At 41.2% G+C, this 19,461-nt stretch overlaps 1 protein-coding gene across 2 annotated transcripts in view; it reads right to left on the minus strand.

Annotated features, from left to right (window-relative positions):
• The window catches only part of guf1 (GTP binding elongation factor GUF1), a 34,959-nt gene extending 19,105 nt beyond the window's left edge, over positions 1-15,854 (minus strand). For both annotated transcript variants that reach the window (XM_078547185.1, XM_078547195.1), the window contains exons 1-13: positions 15,667-15,854; positions 13,884-13,995; positions 13,154-13,302; positions 12,566-12,646; positions 12,166-12,243; positions 11,487-11,570; positions 11,016-11,080; positions 7,073-7,276; positions 5,604-5,743; positions 5,253-5,376; positions 2,436-2,568; positions 2,156-2,299; positions 556-689 (exon numbers count right to left, since the gene is read on the minus strand). In XM_078547185.1, the coding sequence (XP_078403311.1) occupies positions 556-689; positions 2,156-2,299; positions 2,436-2,568; positions 5,253-5,376; positions 5,604-5,743; positions 7,073-7,276; positions 11,016-11,080; positions 11,487-11,570; positions 12,166-12,243; positions 12,566-12,646; positions 13,154-13,302; positions 13,884-13,995; positions 15,667-15,822 (1,604 nt within the window). In that variant the 5' untranslated portion in view covers positions 15,823-15,854. The remainder of the gene's footprint in view (positions 1-555; positions 690-2,155; positions 2,300-2,435; positions 2,569-5,252; positions 5,377-5,603; positions 5,744-7,072; positions 7,277-11,015; positions 11,081-11,486; positions 11,571-12,165; positions 12,244-12,565; positions 12,647-13,153; positions 13,303-13,883; positions 13,996-15,666) is intronic.
• Between the last annotated feature and the right edge of the window lie 3,607 nt (positions 15,855-19,461).

A 19,461-nucleotide genomic window follows, 5' to 3' on the forward strand; every position in this document is an offset into this window, starting at 1 on the left:
GTGCGGTTGCACCAATGATTTATAAAGTGTCCTGATTACCTCATGATTTGGGCTGAATTCTGCTAGTATGAAACATCCCAACATCTTATTTACTTTACTCACTGCTGCTGAGAATTGTTATAATAGCTTCAACTGACCGTCAATCATGACCCCAAATTTCTTTCATTTTCCATGTACATTAGTTTTTTTCCATTTAGCTAATAAACTCTTTCTGCATTTTTTATTTCCATGTCAAGTGCTTTCTGACTTTCATCTGCCAAACCCCTCTGTCCAATTCCCAAGTATATTCAAATCTAATTGTTGTTAATTCTGATCAGCTTTGGACTCTTATCATCTTCATCAACTTTTTATCAACTGCAAGTTTAGCCACTGTGCTTGTGAGTCCTAACTCCAGATCATTTATGGTCCTTCCTCCAATCTACTTATCCTTTAATGCTGCCCATCTGCTTTGTGACATGACTTATCATGCTACTCTGAATTTACTCGTTTATTAACTGAAGGATGGAACTTTTAAAAATTCTATTTTGTTATAAAGCTAAATCTAGATGTTCCTACCTGGCATATCCTGAAGAAAGAGATTTTAGACTGTCGTAGAAGTCCATCACAATTTCATTTAATGGAAAAAGGTATTGCATCATAAGCCTGTGATCATCGATGTAAACCATATTCCTCTGAACTCCTCTCCGACTCTAAGACAAATCAGTACTCAATAAGGAATCCCTAAAGTTTGAAACTCAGTTAATAGTTGTGAATTAGAAATACCTCCAAATAACATTTATTTTAAGCAGCAGCAACTTAATTTTGCTCACTAATTAAAACTACTGAGCAACAGATTTTAAACCATAAAACATCACGTACAAAGTCAGGAGGAAAGGATAAAGAAAAGTTCAAGTGGATAGGAACAATGGGAATAAAAATAAAGCAAAGGTTTATTCTTAATACATGCAACATTACAATGTAGGTCAAAGCAGCAAATTAATTTGGGTTTCAAATACAGAAGTATTATATGAAAAAAGTGCCAGAAACATTATATTTTGTGTAGTAGATTACAGGGGAATATTTCCTCTGTGAGCTGCAATACCATAACAGGATTATTACTTAGAAGATACAGTACAGAATCAAGCCATTCAGCTCAACCAGTATGTGTTAGCATTAATGCTCCAGTTGAGCCTATAGTTATGGAATGCTGAGTCACCAACAGTTAACATATTATCTGACTTAGTTTGTACTTGTTGTTTTACAGCAGCTTCTGTCATTGAAATATAAACTGTAATAAATACTATTGTAACACATTATAAACTGGTGATATCTGGGATATAGTTTAGGTAAAAAACATAGATTAAGTATCAAAGGTTGAAGTGCCTTGTCCCATGTTTTTCTTCTGAACCAACACCTCTCCCCCAGGATTACACTGTGCTGGGGCTATGAAGACCAAACTCCAAAGTCTCGTTCATCTATTTGACATTGGTAGACAGCTTGGTAGTTCTGGAAGGTCATGGTGTGAATGCAATCAGTCACAATTAGTTTATGGCTGGCAAGGGTCTTGTTCACAAGTGAACAGACATGTTGCCCGAATCCACAGGGTCAGCAGAGGAGAGGTGTGATGGATGGGAAGGAGATCGGCAAGATTAGCCCCTAGCGATCACGGTGAGTGGAAAGTTTGGTGAGAGAGTAAGATGGGACAATGGTAATGCTGCTCGTAATGAGCCAGTGCTAAGTGCCTTGATCAGCCCTTTGGAGGATGCCAAGAGAGGCACAGAGGAAAACTGTAGGCTTATCTAAGAGGGAGTCAAGCTTGGGACAGCAGCAAAAGAGCAAGGAAGGTCAACCAGGAACGTGAGCAGAGATAGGAACTGGTTAAGCACATTGCTGTTCTCAGAGCTGACAACATTATTAGGGATTGACCATACAAATGGTGATCAGTTTGTCACAGAACAAATAGATCAGAGAGGCCAGGGTCTCACCAATGGTCAAACAAGCTCAATTCATTTATTTTGTATTGATGAATTTCTCATCACAGCTTGTCTGTTCAAGTCAGGATTTTTGAGGATCTATTGTAGCGATACATAGTTCTGAAAAATGTGGTCCTTTTGCAATATATGATTAAGTAAAAGTATTACCAGTAGACAATTGCTTTCTTATAGATTAAATGTACCTGACACAGAGATATTATTTTTCCAATGTAATCATCAGGGCTGAGGATAGTGCCAGTGACTACTGGCTCCAAATACTCTTTAACTTGTAATCTATCAGGAAAATGGCATGGATTTAAAATTGTAATTTCTTCTTCTCCGTATTCCTAAAATAATCAAAGTAAGTATATTGTACAGACTGATTTCAACTCTTTAAAATTGCATGAAAAAGTGATCTATCATAGAAAGCTGTTCAATAGAATCAGATTTCAAAATATTAGATCTGAAAATTAAGTACTTCACCTTGATTAGCTTGCTGGATGACAGAATCGCCTTGTATGGAACAGTAGGAGCAGTAAGAATAACTGATGCATTATACTCTTGTTCCAAGCGTTGATTAAATACCTCCATGTGCAGAAGTCCTAGAAAACCCAACCTGGCAATAAGAAACATTCACTTATCCTCAAAATTGTTGTAAAATTGATTTTCTCTTATAAACAATGCAACTCTGTGATGTAACATAAAACTATTTGAAATCCTATGAAAATGTGTTTACAGAATGCATGCATTAGGTTTCTCTTAAAGTGGAGATGATTAAATACAAAAAGGCATACCTATGAATCCCTGTACTTTTTCAGTGTAAATTTTAGCTACATACACCACTGAAATGGCAGGATTCTATGTAGATGAGATCTAAGTACATTGCCCATAATTCTTTCTGGTATTGTCTCCCTAAAAGACAAACATTTGAGAGCTCCATTGTTACCACATGGTTCATTGGTTCTGTACATAGTATATACAGGGTAAATAGGCATGGAAGGGCTATGAGTTGGCATGGAGGGTATGAGGGGTCATTGGGGCGGGTGGTGGGGCATAGAAATGACATGGGTAGGGGTGAGGAGGTATGAAGGGTGAGGGCCTAAAATGTAACCAAACAGCTGGGATGAAGTCCCAGAGAATAGATTAAAGCAAAATAAATAAGGACTCCATCCCATTCTCTCAGTTCCTTTGCCTCCGTCGCATCTGTTCTGATGATGCCACTTTCAAAAACAGTTCCTCTGACATGTCTTCCTTCTTCCTTAACCGAGGTTTTCCACCCACGGTTGTTGACAGGGCCCTCAACCGTGTCTGGCCCATCTCCCGCGCATCCGCCCTCAAACCTTCATCTCCCACCCAGAAACATGATAGGGTCCCCCTTGTCCTCACTTATCACCCCACCAGCCTCCGCATTCAGAGGATCATCCTCCGCCATTTCCGCCAACTCCAGCATGATGCCACCACCAAACACATCTTCCCTTCACCCCCCCCGGCAGCATTCCGCAGGGATCGTTCCCTCCGGGACACCTTGGTCCACTCTTCCATCACCCCCTACACCTCAACCCCCTCCCAAGGCACCTTACCATGCAACCGTAGAAGGGGCAGCACCTGCCCCTTTACTTCCCCCGTCCAAGGGCCTAAACACTCCTTTCAAGTGAAGCAGCATTTCACTTGTGATTCCCTCAATTTAGTCTACTGCATTCGCTGCTCCCAATGCGGTTTCCTCTACATTGGAGAGACCAAACGCAGACTGGGTGACTGCTTTGCGGAACACCTTCGGTCTGTCCGCAAGCATGACCCAGACCTCCCTGTCGCTTGCCATTTCAACACACCATCCTGCTCTCATGCCCACATGTCCATCTTTGGTCTGCTGCAATGTTCCAGTCAAGCTCAATGCAAACTGGAGGAACAGCACCTCATCTTCTGACTAGGCACTTTACAGCCTTCCGGACTGAATATTGAGTTCAACAACTTTAGATCATGAACTCTCTCCTCCATCTCCACCCCCTTTCCGATCCCCCTTTTCCCAATAATTTATATATATTTTTCTTTTCCCACCTATTTCCATTATTTTAAAATGTATTTCCATCCATTGTTTTATCTCTACCTTTAAGCCTATTTCGATCCCTTCCCCCCACCCCACCCCCATTAGGGTTATCTGTACCTTGCTCGTCCCGCTTTCTACCCTTAATGTCACCATTAGCACATTTCTTAGCTAATATCACCACCGTCATCTTTTGGCAATCTCCACCTATCACTGGCCCTCTATCCAGCTCTACCTGTCCCAACCACCCCTTAAACCAGCTTATATTTTACCTCTTTTCTATTTTTCCTTAGTTCTGATGTAGAGTCATTCAGACTCGAAACGTTAACTGTATTCCTCTCCGCAGATGCTGTCAGACCTGCTGAGTTTTTCCAGGTATTTTTGTCCCAGAGAATAGAGGTGGGCTTTTTAATCAGCCCGCCTCAGCAGTCAGCCACCTCCCATGGCCCCTTCCAATGTGCTTCTGGGTACTGTGGGCCAGCCTCTATGCCGCCCCCCGCTCTCTGGAGTGAAAATAGCACGTAAAGGGGCACTTTATGCTGGGTTGGGAAATTTCACGACGCAAGCTACCTGCCTCAGTAGAGAAAAACTGGCTCTGTATTACCAGGATAACAGCAATGTACATTTCGTAAAGCACCTCTAACTTGGAATAAACATCCCAAGGTGCTTCACAGAAATGTTGACACCAACCCTAAAAGGATAGTAACTAGGAAGGTCAGAAGCTTTACCAATAATGTGGGTTTCAAGGTGGGGTCTTAAATTCCAATATCTAAGATAGGATTGGATTCTGTATGTGTTAATTTTAGAAAGTGTTTCAAAATTTAATAACCTCTATTTAATGTATGTAACCTTACTGACATTTAAAACAAAGTCTTCTTTGATACAATAGATGATGTTTGCTGGACACATGCTCACTTTACCATTTATCAAGAGGAATATCACTGATTGGTAATCATAAATGAACTGTCACAACTTCAGAAGAAATAAAATGGCCGTCCAATCAGTGGGAGATGGAGGGGTAAAAATCAACATTATTCCTAAAAAGAATTATTGGATTATAGTGCAACAATATTGCTTAGTTTTGATGTTTCAAAATTAATTACTCATTTCCTAAAATGCAATGCTGCCAAAATAAATGCTGGAGATCAGAAAAGCACTTGTGCCTTTAATGAGGAAAGATAAAACTAAGAGGAGAAAGATATTGTATTAAAAAAACATGAATGCCAACAGTTATCACAATGCATAATCTTGTCGCTCACCTCCAGCCAGCTCCCAGGGCTGGGCTGCTGTCCCGATGAACTGTCACACTGGAGTCATTCAGCGTTAGCTTCTCCACTGCTTTCCTTAAGTTGGTATATTCAGATTGGTCAACAGGGTACATTCCTTTGATATCAAACCATTATATCAGTGAGGACACAGAACAGAACACTGCACTCAAACAGCTTGGATAATTTAACAGAAAATAAAACTGACAGATGATCAGTTAATTTTTATAATAAATGTCACTTCAGCTGACAACACTATGTCTTTGAAAGACGTCAGTGCTGTAAAACATACTTTGTGATCTGGAAACGGACTCCTTACCATTCCACCAAACAAAGTTTCCTTACCTGCAAAGACCATTGGTTTAGCAGGTTTGAACCCTGTTAGTGGTTCCACAGGCTGTTTCTGTAAATGAAAGGTGTCTCCAATCTGTGCCTCCTTCACTTCCTTCATTCCAGCCACCAGATAACCCACTTGTCCAGCATGCCTACACAATAAAATGCGGTTACAGTCAAAGTGTACAATTGGTATTCTGGAACCTCTCCATTCCAAGTAATTAACAAACTAAAACAAAACTGAACTATTGCACTAACAGGTTTGTAACATTTGACTATCAAATTATATGATTAGAATGCAATGTGTAATTGGACTGTAACACACCTTAACCTATTTACTTATTAAAAATGTAGTTTAGAAGCCACTAATAACCATTCTCGTTCTTGAAGAGAAAGTATGAAAAGCTAAAGAAATGTATAAAAGTGAGGCTTAATTTTGCAGCTGTTTTGTAAACCATGCAGAGCCCAAAAACTTAGCACTGCCAAGTGACTCAGTCAAGGTGGTGCATAATCTATTTACAGCAGGGACTTGCTTTTCATGGCAAATTTATTTTAGATTTAAGTAGTAGTTTGTTTAGAGGTATAGAACTTGAATATTGCTGAAAAGAGAGACATGTTGTCAAAGCTTTTCGCCTTGAACTTAGGACAAACCCAAGAATGACAAATTTCAAATGATCACAACAATGCCCTGTCAGTCTTTCCACCCCACCCCCACTAGAGCTGTACCTTGAGTGTCCTGTCTTCCATTCTTAATTAGCACCTTTCTTAAACAATATCACCACCTTCAACACCTCTTTGATCCTTTTGTCTGTAACATCTTTTGATTATCTGCTCCTATCACTGCTTGCTTATCTCCACAATCACCACACCCTCAACTTCTCTCTCTCCCCCCGCCCCCCCACCTTAAACCAGCTTATATTTCATCTTTCTCCTAACTATGCTTCAGTTCTGCCGAAGGGTCATGAAGACTCGAAACGTTGACTGATTTCTTCTCCACCGATGCTGCCAGACCTGCTGAGTTTTTCCAGGTAATTCTGTTTTTGTTTTGGATTTCCAGCATCCGCAGTAGCTTTTAGCTTTTTGTTTTTACAACAATTTATACCACAGGACCCTTTTCTCCCATACTGAAATGTCTCTTCAAAAGCATTCAAATTCTATTCTGTACCAAAGTAGTCCAACGAATCTAACTCTTAAAATCCGCTAGGACAGTTTCAAATCGCTCAGTTATAAAAGAGGGAAAAAAATACCTACTGAGGAGTAATAAACCACCATCTAAAATTGGGACATACTCTACAGCTCAACAGATTACTCAATGGGAGACAGTGAAATACAGAATTTGCTTCACTTGTATGGAAGTTGAGTCCGAATTGTTGGGCTTTCCTTATGAACTGAATTTTGATTCTGCTGAGTAGCATCAATGCAAACCATTATTGCTCTAATATTTGTGAACATGACACTGAGACAGAGCAGTGACTCCTTACAGTTTTTCCAATGGATATTGGTCAGGCCTCAGGATTCCAACTTCATTAACTTCATACACCTTCTTTGTGTACGAGGACATTATTTTGTCCCCCTTTTGCACCCATCCATCAAAAAGTGCAACGCTGGCTATGACTCCTCTGTAGTGGTCATAAGTGGAGTCGAATACCAAAGCTCGCAGTGGGTCTGAAAGGTTTGCGCGTGGCCTGAAATAAAAATACATTGCAACGCTATCATTTAGCTAATTCTAATTCAGTTGCTAATATCAGAATTTATGTAATCAAAATAAAATTGAAATACGATGTGGAAACAGTTCTGATATTTGTAACCTAAAACATCTGCCTGAAACTAGCAGCCAGTTATTACTTAGTGTTACAAGACCAGAAAATTTGCCTGAGTCTTCAAATGACAGATAGGATTCTCTGGGGACATGGGTTCAAATCCCACCACGGCAGCTGGCGGAATTTGAATTCAGTTAATAAATCTGGAATATAAAGCTAGTCTCAGTGATAGGGACCATGAAACTATCATCGATTGTTGTAAAAACCCATCTGGTTCACTAATGCCCCATTAGGGAAGGAAATCTGCCATCCTTACATGGTCTGGCCTACATGTGACTCCAGACCCACAGTAATCTGGTTGACTCATAACCGCCCTCTGAAATGACCAAGCAAGGTCAGTTCAAGTGCAATTAGGAATGGGCAACAAATGCTGGCCTTGCCAGCGACACCCACATGCCGTGAAAGAATAGAGAGAAAAAAAAGTCGTCATTACAAAGTAGCACTTTACTTTGCAGAGACACAAAACTGATAGTATAATTGCACATTCAGATCCCAATCAGACCCTGGAACACTACAATGTCAGGTTCCCTTGCAGTGGGCCACCTCAGACCAAATAAGCTTGATATATAATTGCATATTGCTCCAGTTAGCTCAGTTGGCTAGTGTGTGGTTCAGAATAACTCCAAAAGCACAATTCCCTTTCGGCCTGAGGTAGTCTTGGAACCCACCTCCTCGCTCTGCCTCTGTGAGTGGAAGGCAATGGAACAGCACCACTGATAAAGACTGCCAAGAAAACTGCACAAGATGAAGCATCAGCAATGAGCCAAAGGCCTTCAAATTCACTTTCAAAAACATTTAAAGTTTAGTGGCTAGAAGTGGATCTCTGCATATGTAATTTAAAAAAAATTTCCTTTATTGGTTGTGAGGCTGCATTTATTGCATTTCTCGATTAACCCAGAGAAACTGGCCTTCTTGAACCACAGCAGTCTTGCATGATAGTCTAAGGATATTAGGTAGGGAATTGTAAGACATTTACCTCCTCGCAATGATAATAAGTTGATTGTGCGTGGAGGAACAGAATTTGAGGTTGATGATGTACCCACAATATCTTTTTTTTTTGACTGCAAAAGTTGCCTAAGGCTGGGGTGGGGTGGTGGTGAACAGGGGAATCAAATGTTTAGCAGGAAAGAGAATTTTATATCAAATTGGAAGAATACAGAGAAAATCTACTGCTGTTGAAGTAAACAAAGTAAGTTGCTACAGTACATACTGAAGTCACAATACACTGATGTAGGAGTGGAGGTCAATGGTAGCCACGTATAGGTGTACAGCCTTGCAGAAATCTACTTAGCTATAATATAATAAAGCTACGAACAGGTACTTTAGTTTCATATTTGGAAAACAGATAGACAATACTGTAACCATATTAGCAAATAGTCACTGTTGTAATGTATTGCTGATGCTCAATCAACTGGACGTTTTAATATTACAAACGGAATAATTAAGGTCAAGATTTATTTTATTTGGTTAACATTTAATATTGGGCTTTCCAATCAGCAGAGGAGAACTTCTATTACATGGACTGCAACGGTTCAAGGAGGCAGCTCACCGCCACCTTCTCAAAGGCAGTTAGGGATGGGCAATAAATGCTGGCCTATCCAGCGATGCCCACATCCCATGAATGAATAAAAAAAACTAAAGCAGTCTTGCTAAAGCCAGGTCCTAGAGGTAGGAGAACAACGTCCTATCACACTGCATCCATTAGGTCAGTTTTTTTCTTATTTATACATTCATGGGGTGTGTGGTCGACCAAGGCCAGCACTTATTGCCCATCACTAACTTACCTTGAGAAGTGATGAGCCAATTTCTTGAACTGCTGCAGCCCATGTGGTAAAGGTACTCCGAGAGTGTTAGGTAGGGAGCTCCAGGATTTTGACCCAGCTGAAGAAACTGAAGAAATGGTGATATGTTACCAAATTAGAATGGTATGTGACTTGGAAGTGAACTTGCAGGTGGTGGTGTTTCCGTGTGTCTGCTGCCCTTGACTTTCTAGGTGGTAGAGGTCATGAGTTTGGGAAGTGCTGTTGAAGAAGCCTTGGTAAGTTTACTGCAGCCACATGGAGCCAGTGGATCAATGGCTTTGTTTCCCATTCCTGCTCAGTTACCTTTGGTATCCCCTAAGCTTCATTTCTTGGTCCCTTTCCTTTATATGCTGTTCCTCAGCGGCATCATCCATAACCACAATGTCAGTTTCCACATGTGCACTAACAACACCCAGCTTTATCTCAGCAGCCTTTTCTCTCTTAATCTCACCACTATCTCTAAAATGTCAGATTGCTTCTCTGACATCAGAGGAACAGAAGTTTATTCCAATTAAATGTTGGGAAAACTGAAGTCATTGTCTTTGGTTCCCGCCAGAAACGCCGCTCCCTCACCACTAACTCCAATTCTTCTCACTGGCAACTCTCGGAGGCTGAACCAGGCCGTTTACAACTTCAGTGTCATATCTGATCCTGAGATGAGCTTCCAATCACATTGTCATTAAGTCCATCTTTTATCACCTCTGTAACATCACCTGACTCAGCTCCTCTGCTGCTGAAACTCTCATCCATGCCTTTGTTACCTCCAGATATGACTATTCTAACTTCTGGCTGACCTTCCACATTCTACTCTCATTAAACTTGAGATCACCCAAAACTCTGCTGCTCAAGTCCCAACTCGCACCAAATCCTGTTTACTCAGCACCCCTGTGCTCGCTTACCTATACTGGCTCCCGGTTAAGTAACACTTCAATTTACCTTGCTTTCCTCCTTTAAAACACTCTTTAAAACCTAACTCTTTGAGCAAACTTATGGACATCTGCCCTAATATCCCCTTGTGTGACTTGGTGTCATAATTTCTTTTATAATGCCTCTCTGAAGTACCTTGGGATGTTTTATCACATTGAAGGTGCTGCATAAATACAAGTTAACAGCATGGAGGGTGGGATGCTAATCAAGCAGGTTGTTTTGTCCTGGATGGTGTCAAACTTCTTGGGCGTTGTTGGAGCTGCACTCATCCAGCTAGGTAGAGAGTATTCCATCACACTCCTGCCTTGTGCCTTGTAGATGGGGAAAAGGCTTTGGAGAGTCAGCAGGCAAGTCATTCATTACAGAATTCGCAGCCTCTGACCTGCTCTTGTAGCCACAGTATTTATGTGGCTGGTCCAGTTAAGTTTCTGGTCAATGGTCACACCTCAGAACATTAATGGTGGGGGGTTTCAACCAAGGCTATGCTGTTGAATGTCAAGGGGAGGTGGTTAGACAATCATCTGAATTAATTTGAAAGGTTGTTTAATGACCAAAGTTTGAGAGTTGTATGTTTTGACTTTGAAGACGGATCATACGGACTCGAAACGTTAATTCTATTTCTCTTTCCACAGATGTTGCCAGACCTGTGGAGTTTTTCCAGCATTTCCTGTTTTTATTTCGGATTTCCAGCATCCACAGTATTTTGCTTTTATTATAATCATGGAATTAAAATTAATCCTGACTTACTGACGATACTTGGAAGCAGCCATTTTGAAAACAATCCTGCTGCTTATAATAGAATCTTGTTTTCAATTTAAACCATGAGTACAAGAAAAGGACTCAGAAACATAACGATTTAAGTCAAAGGTACTTACGGAGGAATTTTTTCAACAACTTTTTCCAAAACTTGGTCTACGTTTGTTCCTAGTTTGGCTGAAATCTAGCAAATGTAGAAGAAAGCACTGAGTGTAAATTTGTAGCTACATTGCGATATTAATCAACTTTTCTTTAAATACAGTTAATTGGATCGAGATGTAAAATAACACCAGTTTTGTTAGTTTTCTTACAAACTGGGTCAAGATAAAGTTTTCTGAGCAAACAAATCCTGATCTCTCAGTGTTTTAGGTTAACCTCTACATTGTTACTGCGTATGTCACAGGTGTATTAAACTGCAGGGTTATTAGAACAAAATGTTGACAAAATACTGTATTAATAGTACAAATAACAAGCTAACAGTGGCTATTATTATTAACACTAAGCATGATAATTTAACATTGTGGATAGTATCTGCAGTCACTCACTAGGGGAAATCATTGGCCAACTTGACAACGGAAAAAGTTTCATACCTGAATGCATTCCTCTTTAGGAATATCAAAGACCTTTTCAATCTGTTTTGCAACTCTTTCAGGTTCAGCATGCTTGAGATCAATCTACAGAGATAAGTTCACAAGTTTTTTATTAAATTGAATGATCTGTATATGAATTATTTTGTTTTGTTTTAGTCTTGATTTTAAATCCTGGTTTTCAAATTCCTCTGTAAATTTGTCCCTCACTATAATCTCCACCAGCACAGAACCCTCCAAGATATGTGGGCTCATCTAATTCTGGCCACTTGAGAATTCCTGATCTTAATTGCTCCACCATTGGTGGCCATGCATTCAGTTGCCTAGGACCTAAGCTCAAGTATTCCCTCCCTACACCTCTCCACTTCACTTTCTGTCTTTAAGGCACTATTTAAAACCTATGTCTTTAACTAAGCCTTTGGCCATCTGACCAAATATTTCCTTATGTGGTTCGGTGTCACACTGTTTTATAATGCTCCCATGAAGTGCCTTAGAACGTTTTATTACATTAAAGGTGCTATATAAATTGGTTGTTGTTCTTTTATTCAGTTCTTTGAGCCGAGGGCAAAAGAAAGACCATTGTTTGCATCTTTCCAGTGTATTCCTCTTAAAAAAAAAGCATTCAACTTAAAGAAAATATCTAGAAACAGCCAGAAATAAATAAACGAGAGTGTCTACTTACCTTGTTTATCACTGGAATTATCATTAGCTGGGATTCAAAGGCAAGAAAGAAGTTTGCCACAGTCTGGGCTTGAATACCCTGGGGGGTGGGGGGGCAGATGAAACAGAAAATTTATTGAATACATTCTACAAACCTGACAGAAGTACCGATAAACAAAGTATGAACCGAACAACAGGTATTTCACAGAATAACATATCTGAACAAAGTCAAAGATTCTACAAACTCATTTGCTTTAATGCTTGTTAATCAATACCCAGAATAGAGAAAGTTAAACTAACAGTCACATTTCAGTCTAAAATGTTGGTGTAGCAGATATCTTGTGTTTGCACTGTACCAATAAGAGTATAATAGTGATGACTAAAACCGGACAAAGTATACAAGCTCAAAGTGACCAATTTACCTCATTGGCATCCACTATCAGCAGTACACCCTGACAAGCAGACAATGATCGAGAAACTTCATAGCTGAAATCCACATGACCCTGTAAGGAAAGGCAGAGTTGAAAATCTTCCATGTGTGTAAAGATATACTTTACAAAGAAGAAATTTAATAATTTATGTACAACGGCAAAATGTATTTTTCTAGATATAGTAAACACAACCCAGTATGTAACTGTAAATGTATATTTATAACAATATGAGGTATGCCATATAAGAACCAAAATACAAGGAGCCACCCAATGGCAGCTCAGTCAAATACTTTGCCCTAAAACTGGGGTTTGGCAGTGGAGTATCATTGGCTTGAAGCTACTTTCAGCTGCAAGTTCCCAGGTCCACTCACTCTCGCAGGTCCCCAGGTCCATGTACTCTTGCAAGTTTCCAGGTCTATTTATTCTGATAGGCTAAGTGGGGCTTTCTGGAAACCTGCAGTGCCCAGGGCAATCACAGCCACAAAAGTGCCTCCAGATGGACTTGCTTGAGCTCAGTTACTGAACCTGCTGCCCTCAAAAAACCATTGATAACATTAAAGAGAAATATTTTGAACTTACTGGTGTATCAATGAGGTTTAATAGATAAGTCCTTCCTGCATGATGGTAAAAGAGAGTTGCTGTTTGTGCTTTCACAGTGATACCTCGTTCTCGCTCCACTTGAAGTTTATCTAGTACTTGCTTGTTGCGTTCAGTTTTGACAATTGCCCCTGAAAACGTATTACTTAAAATAGTTAAGATATATTTTTTCAATCAGATGTATGTAAAATGCTATACACATTTAATGTAGTACTAAACATTAAAAAAGCAAACATTTAAACAAAGTAACAAGCCCTCAAAGTGAGGTTCATTTCTTTCAATCTGATCTCTAAAGGTGTTTGTTTCCTTTACATTTCCTTCCAAATCTGGTGCTCCAATTTTAGCCCTGTTCTATTATTTTATATTCATCAGCACAGGGATAGTTAGCCCCAACATACGACTGCTCTGATTTGAGCCGTGTTATTCTCGGTACAAAATCTGCCTCTGCAATGAAATCAGATATCGCTCATACAATTAAGCATCACTGTTCTTCACGTAGGAGACACAATTGTAACTGGCTGCAATACACTAAACTTTAGTGACTAAAGCAAACTATTTAAAATAAAAGGAGAAATAGCAACAACTGAAATGCCACATACTGCAAACTGTCTAATTCATCTTCATAGTTGCAAAGTTGAATTCTTTTTAAAAAGGTTATGAAATAAATTTCAAGATTAAAGAGTAAACATGTATTTGTTGTGCAAATATTTACCTGTTATCTCCAGGAGTCTATCTGCTAGTGTACTTTTCCCATGGTCTACATGTGCTATGATGCTGAAATTCCTAATATTTTCTACAGGAAATTTAGACAGGTCATATTTATCCTGCAAAAGATGATCACAACTTTGGTTATCTATATGAAAGGGAGGGGGAAAAGTTATCTTAAAAGACAGAGCCATTCTCTCCTGCAAACTAAGATAAAGGCAAAATACTGCAGATGCTGGAAATCTGAAACAAAAACAGAAAATGCTGGAAAAACTCAGGAGGTCTAACAGCATCTGTCGTGTGGAGAGAAAGACAGAGTTAACGTTTCGAGTCCACATAAAGAGTCATGCGGACTCGGAACGTTAACTCTATCTTTCTCTCCACAGATGCTGTTAGACCTGTTGAGTTTTTCCAGCATTTTGTTTTAGTCTCCTGCAAACTAATTGGCTCCTAGTTTTACATATAAAAAGCATAATAGTACAGGGTATATTTAATGATGATTTTGTTACCACAGAATGGATATTACCTTTGATGGGTCTTTTCAAATTTTGCAATAGTCTTTTACGCTTATAAAGAAAATGAGTGCAGAAGTAAAAAATGCTGTAGCACCTGTAAAGGAACTTGGCAGTGACGATGAAGCTGAACTAGTTAATGAAGAACTACTAGTTCTGACTTTGCCCAAAGGATTAACCTGCCTTTTTTATTTGCTATGGATCTGTTGCATACTTCCAATACTTTATTTATCGGCAAATTAATTTATTTGATGCTGCTAAAATTCCCACTATTCTAATCCTTTAATTCAGCATGTATAATTACACACATAATTTGTCTTAAGCTATTTAATTTTATTGCAGCAATACCACCATTTTGCTACTCAGCAGGATAAATACACTACAGTCCAATTCCATTGTATCACCTATGTCGAAGAGGAATGACGGAAGAGACTGATTTTATCATTAGGAGCATGTATAGAATAGCTTAAACAAAAACAAAAAAATGGTGGAGAAACTCAGCAGGTCTGACAGCATCTGTGGAGAGAAAGACAAAGTTAACATTTCAAGTCCGTATGACTCTTCTCCAGAGCTGGTGTTATAGAATAGCTTACATTTTTTATCATTTAGATTAAACAGGGATGGATGATTAGTTAATCACAACAGGTAGTACCAAATCTTAAACCTGCAGAGCAGCAGCACCACAGAGCAACAATGGCTTATTTTTACATAAAATGTATGCTTTATGAGAATGAATACACAGCACACAGGCTTCCTGCAAAAGGGGTCAGTCCGCAGTTTGTTCATCCTGTGCCATGTTTCTGCAGTAACTGTGTGAGGTGAACTGTGTAGAATCCAGCTCTACCTGTCCCATCCCCCTCAACCAGCTTATATTTCACCTCATTTCTATATTTCCTTAGTTCTGATGAAGAGTCATAGGGACTCAAAACGTTAACTGCGTTCCTCTCCGCAGATGCTGTCAGACCTGGAGTTTTTCCAGCTATTTTTGTTCTTGTTCCTGCAGTAACTGTGTTGTGGGAGACAGTTTGGTAAAGTTGTCAAAATCAACAGCAGCTTAAACAGTGGCCGGGGGGGGGGGGGGGGGTATGTACGCTAAAGAGTGATTTGATTTTTATTAGAGTGAGGACGGCTCCTGAGTGAGCGATTCAGCACATGGTTGGGGGGCGGAGGACGCGGCACCGCCCGGCCTCTATGGCCCATTCCCCGGCCACTCCACTCCGGACCTCTCTTCGCCGGCTTGTGCTCATTTCAAAGGCCTTCAGCGCCGCGCTCGGTCACCTTTTCCCGCTGTAGACAGTCTCCTCTCCCGGGCGGTCCTCCTCCCGGTGAGGTCGCTCCGGGCCCGCCGTGCTGCTGCCGCCGCCACTTCACACAGACACTGGACACACTGGGCCCAGCGAACCGCACCTGGAAGCGGCCGAGGCCAGTCAACATGGCGGTCGTGCAAGGGGCGGAGCCGCAGTTTAAGGAGCACGTGATGCCTAGTGCACGTGATTCCGGGCCTCGCACTGGCGAACTACTGAGCATGCGCGATCGCGATTAAGCACATGCGCAGAGCGTTATTAGCATGAAAATGAAGAACTGCGGATGCTGGAAATCCTAAACAGAAACAGAAATACCTGGAAAAACTCAGCAGGTCTGGCAGCATCGGCGAAGAAGAGCCCAGTTGACGTTTCGAGTCCTCATGACCCTTCAACAGAACTAAGTAAAAATAGGAAAGGGGTGAAATATAAGCTGGTTTAAGGGGGGGTGGGGGAGAAGAGGGGGGCGTGTTGGGACAAGCAGCCAGTGGTTATCTCCTCCTATCACTGGCTGCTTGTCCCAACAACCCCCCCTTCTCTCTTCCCCCCCCCCCCCCCCCCCCTGCCCCAAACCAGCTTATATTTCATTTCACCCCTTTCCTATTTTTACTTAGTTCTGTTGAAGGGTCATGAGGACTCGAAACGTCAACTGGACTCTTCTCCGCCGATGCTGCCAGACCTGCTGAGCGTCATTAGCATTTTGCAAGCTTTCATCCGCTGCTTTCTGAGGCTGAAAATGCTGGGATTAAGATGCTGATCAACAAAGAATGAGATATATGTCAAAATGAAACAAATCTATATATATGTACTTCTTTTAAAAAATGCATGCATTCATCCACTTTTGAACAAAAACTTAAGAATCCTGAAGAAGTCATATTGGACTCGAAGTGTTAACTCTGTTTCTCTCTACACAGATGCTGTCAGACCTGCTGAGTTTTTCCAGCACTTTCTGCTTTATTTCAGATTTTCCGTGGCCTGGTTAACAGTAAAATGAACACGGAGCCAACCAATTTTATAATGTAAGAAACATTATACAGTGTATAATTGCAATTCACCTTGCATTATTCTACCAAGAGTTCAGGCTACAAGACTTAATTATTTCATTGCAATATTTAAACCAGATGGATTTTGATCCAGACCAAATCCTTAAGTCACAACATGATTTACTAAATGTCAGAGTCTTTTTTTAAAAATATACTTTATTCATAAAATATCTGGAAGAACATTACAAAACATTTCAAAATTACCATCACAAAAGTACAATCAGATTCAACTTTTACACGTGGATCATAAGGTGCACCAATACAATCAATGAATATTACAATCATTTCAATATGGTCATTACAGACAATCAGACAATGGTATTGGAGTTATCAACGTACAACATGTTGCACTCTGAGGCGCTTCAATACAATTATAATACAATTAGTATTCAATGCGTACATTCATTTTGAGCTGTACAGCCCAAGGGGCTCTCAACAGATCCCAACCCCTCGGTGCACGTTGGCAGAAAGGTCTTAGACAGCGACCTTTCCCCATTGTGCCTTTGCGGTGGCTGCCCCAAGCTTTAGTGCGTCCCTCAGCACGTAGTCCTGGAATGTGTCAGTCTGCAACACAGTCGGGGACAACTCTTTGCGCTGGAAGACCAACACGTTTCGGGCAGACCAAAGAGCATCTTTCACTGAGTTGATGATCCTCCAGCTGCAGTTGATGTTTTTCTCGGTGTGTGTGCCTGGGAACAGCCCGGAGAACACAGAGTCCTGTGTCACAGAACTGCTTGGGATGAACCTCGACAGAAACCACTGCATCTCTCTCCAAACCTTCTTTGCAAAGGCACAATCCATAAGGAGGTGAACAACGGTCTCGTCCCCACCACAGCCATCTCGAGGGTAACGTGTAGAGGGGGTGAGACTCCTGGCATGTTGGAAGGATCTGAAGGGCAGGGCCTTTCTCACCATCAGACAAGCTACATCTTGGTGCTTGTTGGAAAGTTCTGGCGATGAAGCATTCTGCCAAATTGCTCGGGGACCATCCCACAGGATCCACCCTCCCCTTTTCCCGCAGGGCCTCAAAGACGTTACATGCTGACCACTGCCTGATAGACTTGTGGTCAAAGGTGTTTCTTTGCATAAATTTTTCCACGAGGGACAGGTAGTACGGCACAGTCCAACTACTTGGAGCGTTCCGCGGTAGCGTGGCCAGACCCATCCTTTGCAACACCAGGGACAGGTAGAACCTCAGCACGTAGTGACACTTGGTGTTTGCGTACCGAGGGTCTACGCACAGCTTGATGCAGCCGCACGCAAAGGTGGCCAGTGGTATCAGTATGAGGGCGATGTTGGGCATGTTTTTTCCCCCTTTATCTAGAGGCTTGTACATCACGTCCCTGTGGACATGATCCGTTTTCGATCTCCAGATAAAGCGAAAGATGGCTCGGGTGATCGCCATTGCGCAGGAGTCTGGAATGGGCCAGACCTGCGCCACGTACAGCAACAGCGAGAATGCCTCACACTTGATGACCAGGTTCTTACTCGCAATGGAAAGGGAGCGTCGCTCCCACATGCCCAGTTTTCTTTGCACCATAGACACTCATTCCTTCCAGTTTCTAACGCATGCCCCGGTCCCTCTGAACCATATCCCTGACGGTGAAGGGGGCAAAGGATCGGTCAGCCCAGTTCCCAAAGTACATGATGTAAATGTATTGAAAGCAGTTCAGAGAAGGTTTACCAGACAAATACCTGGAATGTGTGTGTTGTCTTATGAGGAAATGTTGGACAGACTAGGCTTGTATCTGCTGGAGTTTAGAAGAGTAAGAGGCAACTTGATTGAAACGTAAGTTCCTGAGAGGTTTTGACAGGGTGGTTGCGGAGAGGATGTTTCCTGTTGTGGGAGAATCTAGAACTAGGGGTCACTGTTTCAAAATAAGGGGTTGCCTATTTAAAATAGAGATGAGGTGAAATGTTTTCACTGAGGGTCGCAAGTCTTTGGGACTCTCTTCCTGAAAAGGTGGTGGAAGCAAAGCCTTTGAATATTTTTAAGGCAGAGGTGGATAGATTTTTGGGAAGCAAGTAGGCGATAGGTTATCGGGGGTAGGCGGGACGCAGATTTCAGGTTACTATCAGATCAGCCTTGATCTCATTAAATGACGGAGTAGGCTCAGGGGGCTGAATGGCCATTCCTGCTCCTTGTTTGTGTGTTCATAACCCTTAGAGGGCATAGAGATTAAAGCTTGTGGAAGATTGTTTCTGTCGTTAATTGCTCTTGGGGTAAAGCATTAAGATAAAAGCAAAATACTGCGGATGCTGGAAATCTAGAACAAAAACAAAAATACCTGGAAAAACTCAGCAGGTCTGACAGCATCTGCGGAGAGGAATACAGTTAACGTTTCGAGTCCGTATGACTCTTCATCAGAAGAGTCATACGGACTCGAAACGTTAACTGTATTCCTCTCCGCAGATGCTGTCAGACCTGCTGAGTTTTTCCAGGTATTTTTGTTTTTGTTATGAAGCATGTTAGGATGGGGAAGTGGTTGGTTATGCACTTGTCAAGCTCGGTCGCTTTTGGGCTTAGAAATATTTAATTGTTCATGCAAAATTTTATAGAGGCATGTCAACATTTGGGCTTCTCTTCAGTTCTGGAGACTGTACCAGCCTGGAAATGTGACCAACTGGAAGGCACTAGAATCTCGCTAGTAATTGTTTGTAACGAAACAAGCTGCCCAAAATTGAACTTTCTCAAGGAGCGTAATGTTTTTAGCAGAATATGAATCCCA

This window comes from Cetorhinus maximus, chromosome 1 (genome assembly GCF_964194155.1).
Source record: "Cetorhinus maximus chromosome 1, sCetMax3.hap1.1, whole genome shotgun sequence".
In the NCBI taxonomy this organism is placed as follows: domain Eukaryota; kingdom Metazoa; phylum Chordata; class Chondrichthyes; order Lamniformes; family Cetorhinidae; genus Cetorhinus; species Cetorhinus maximus.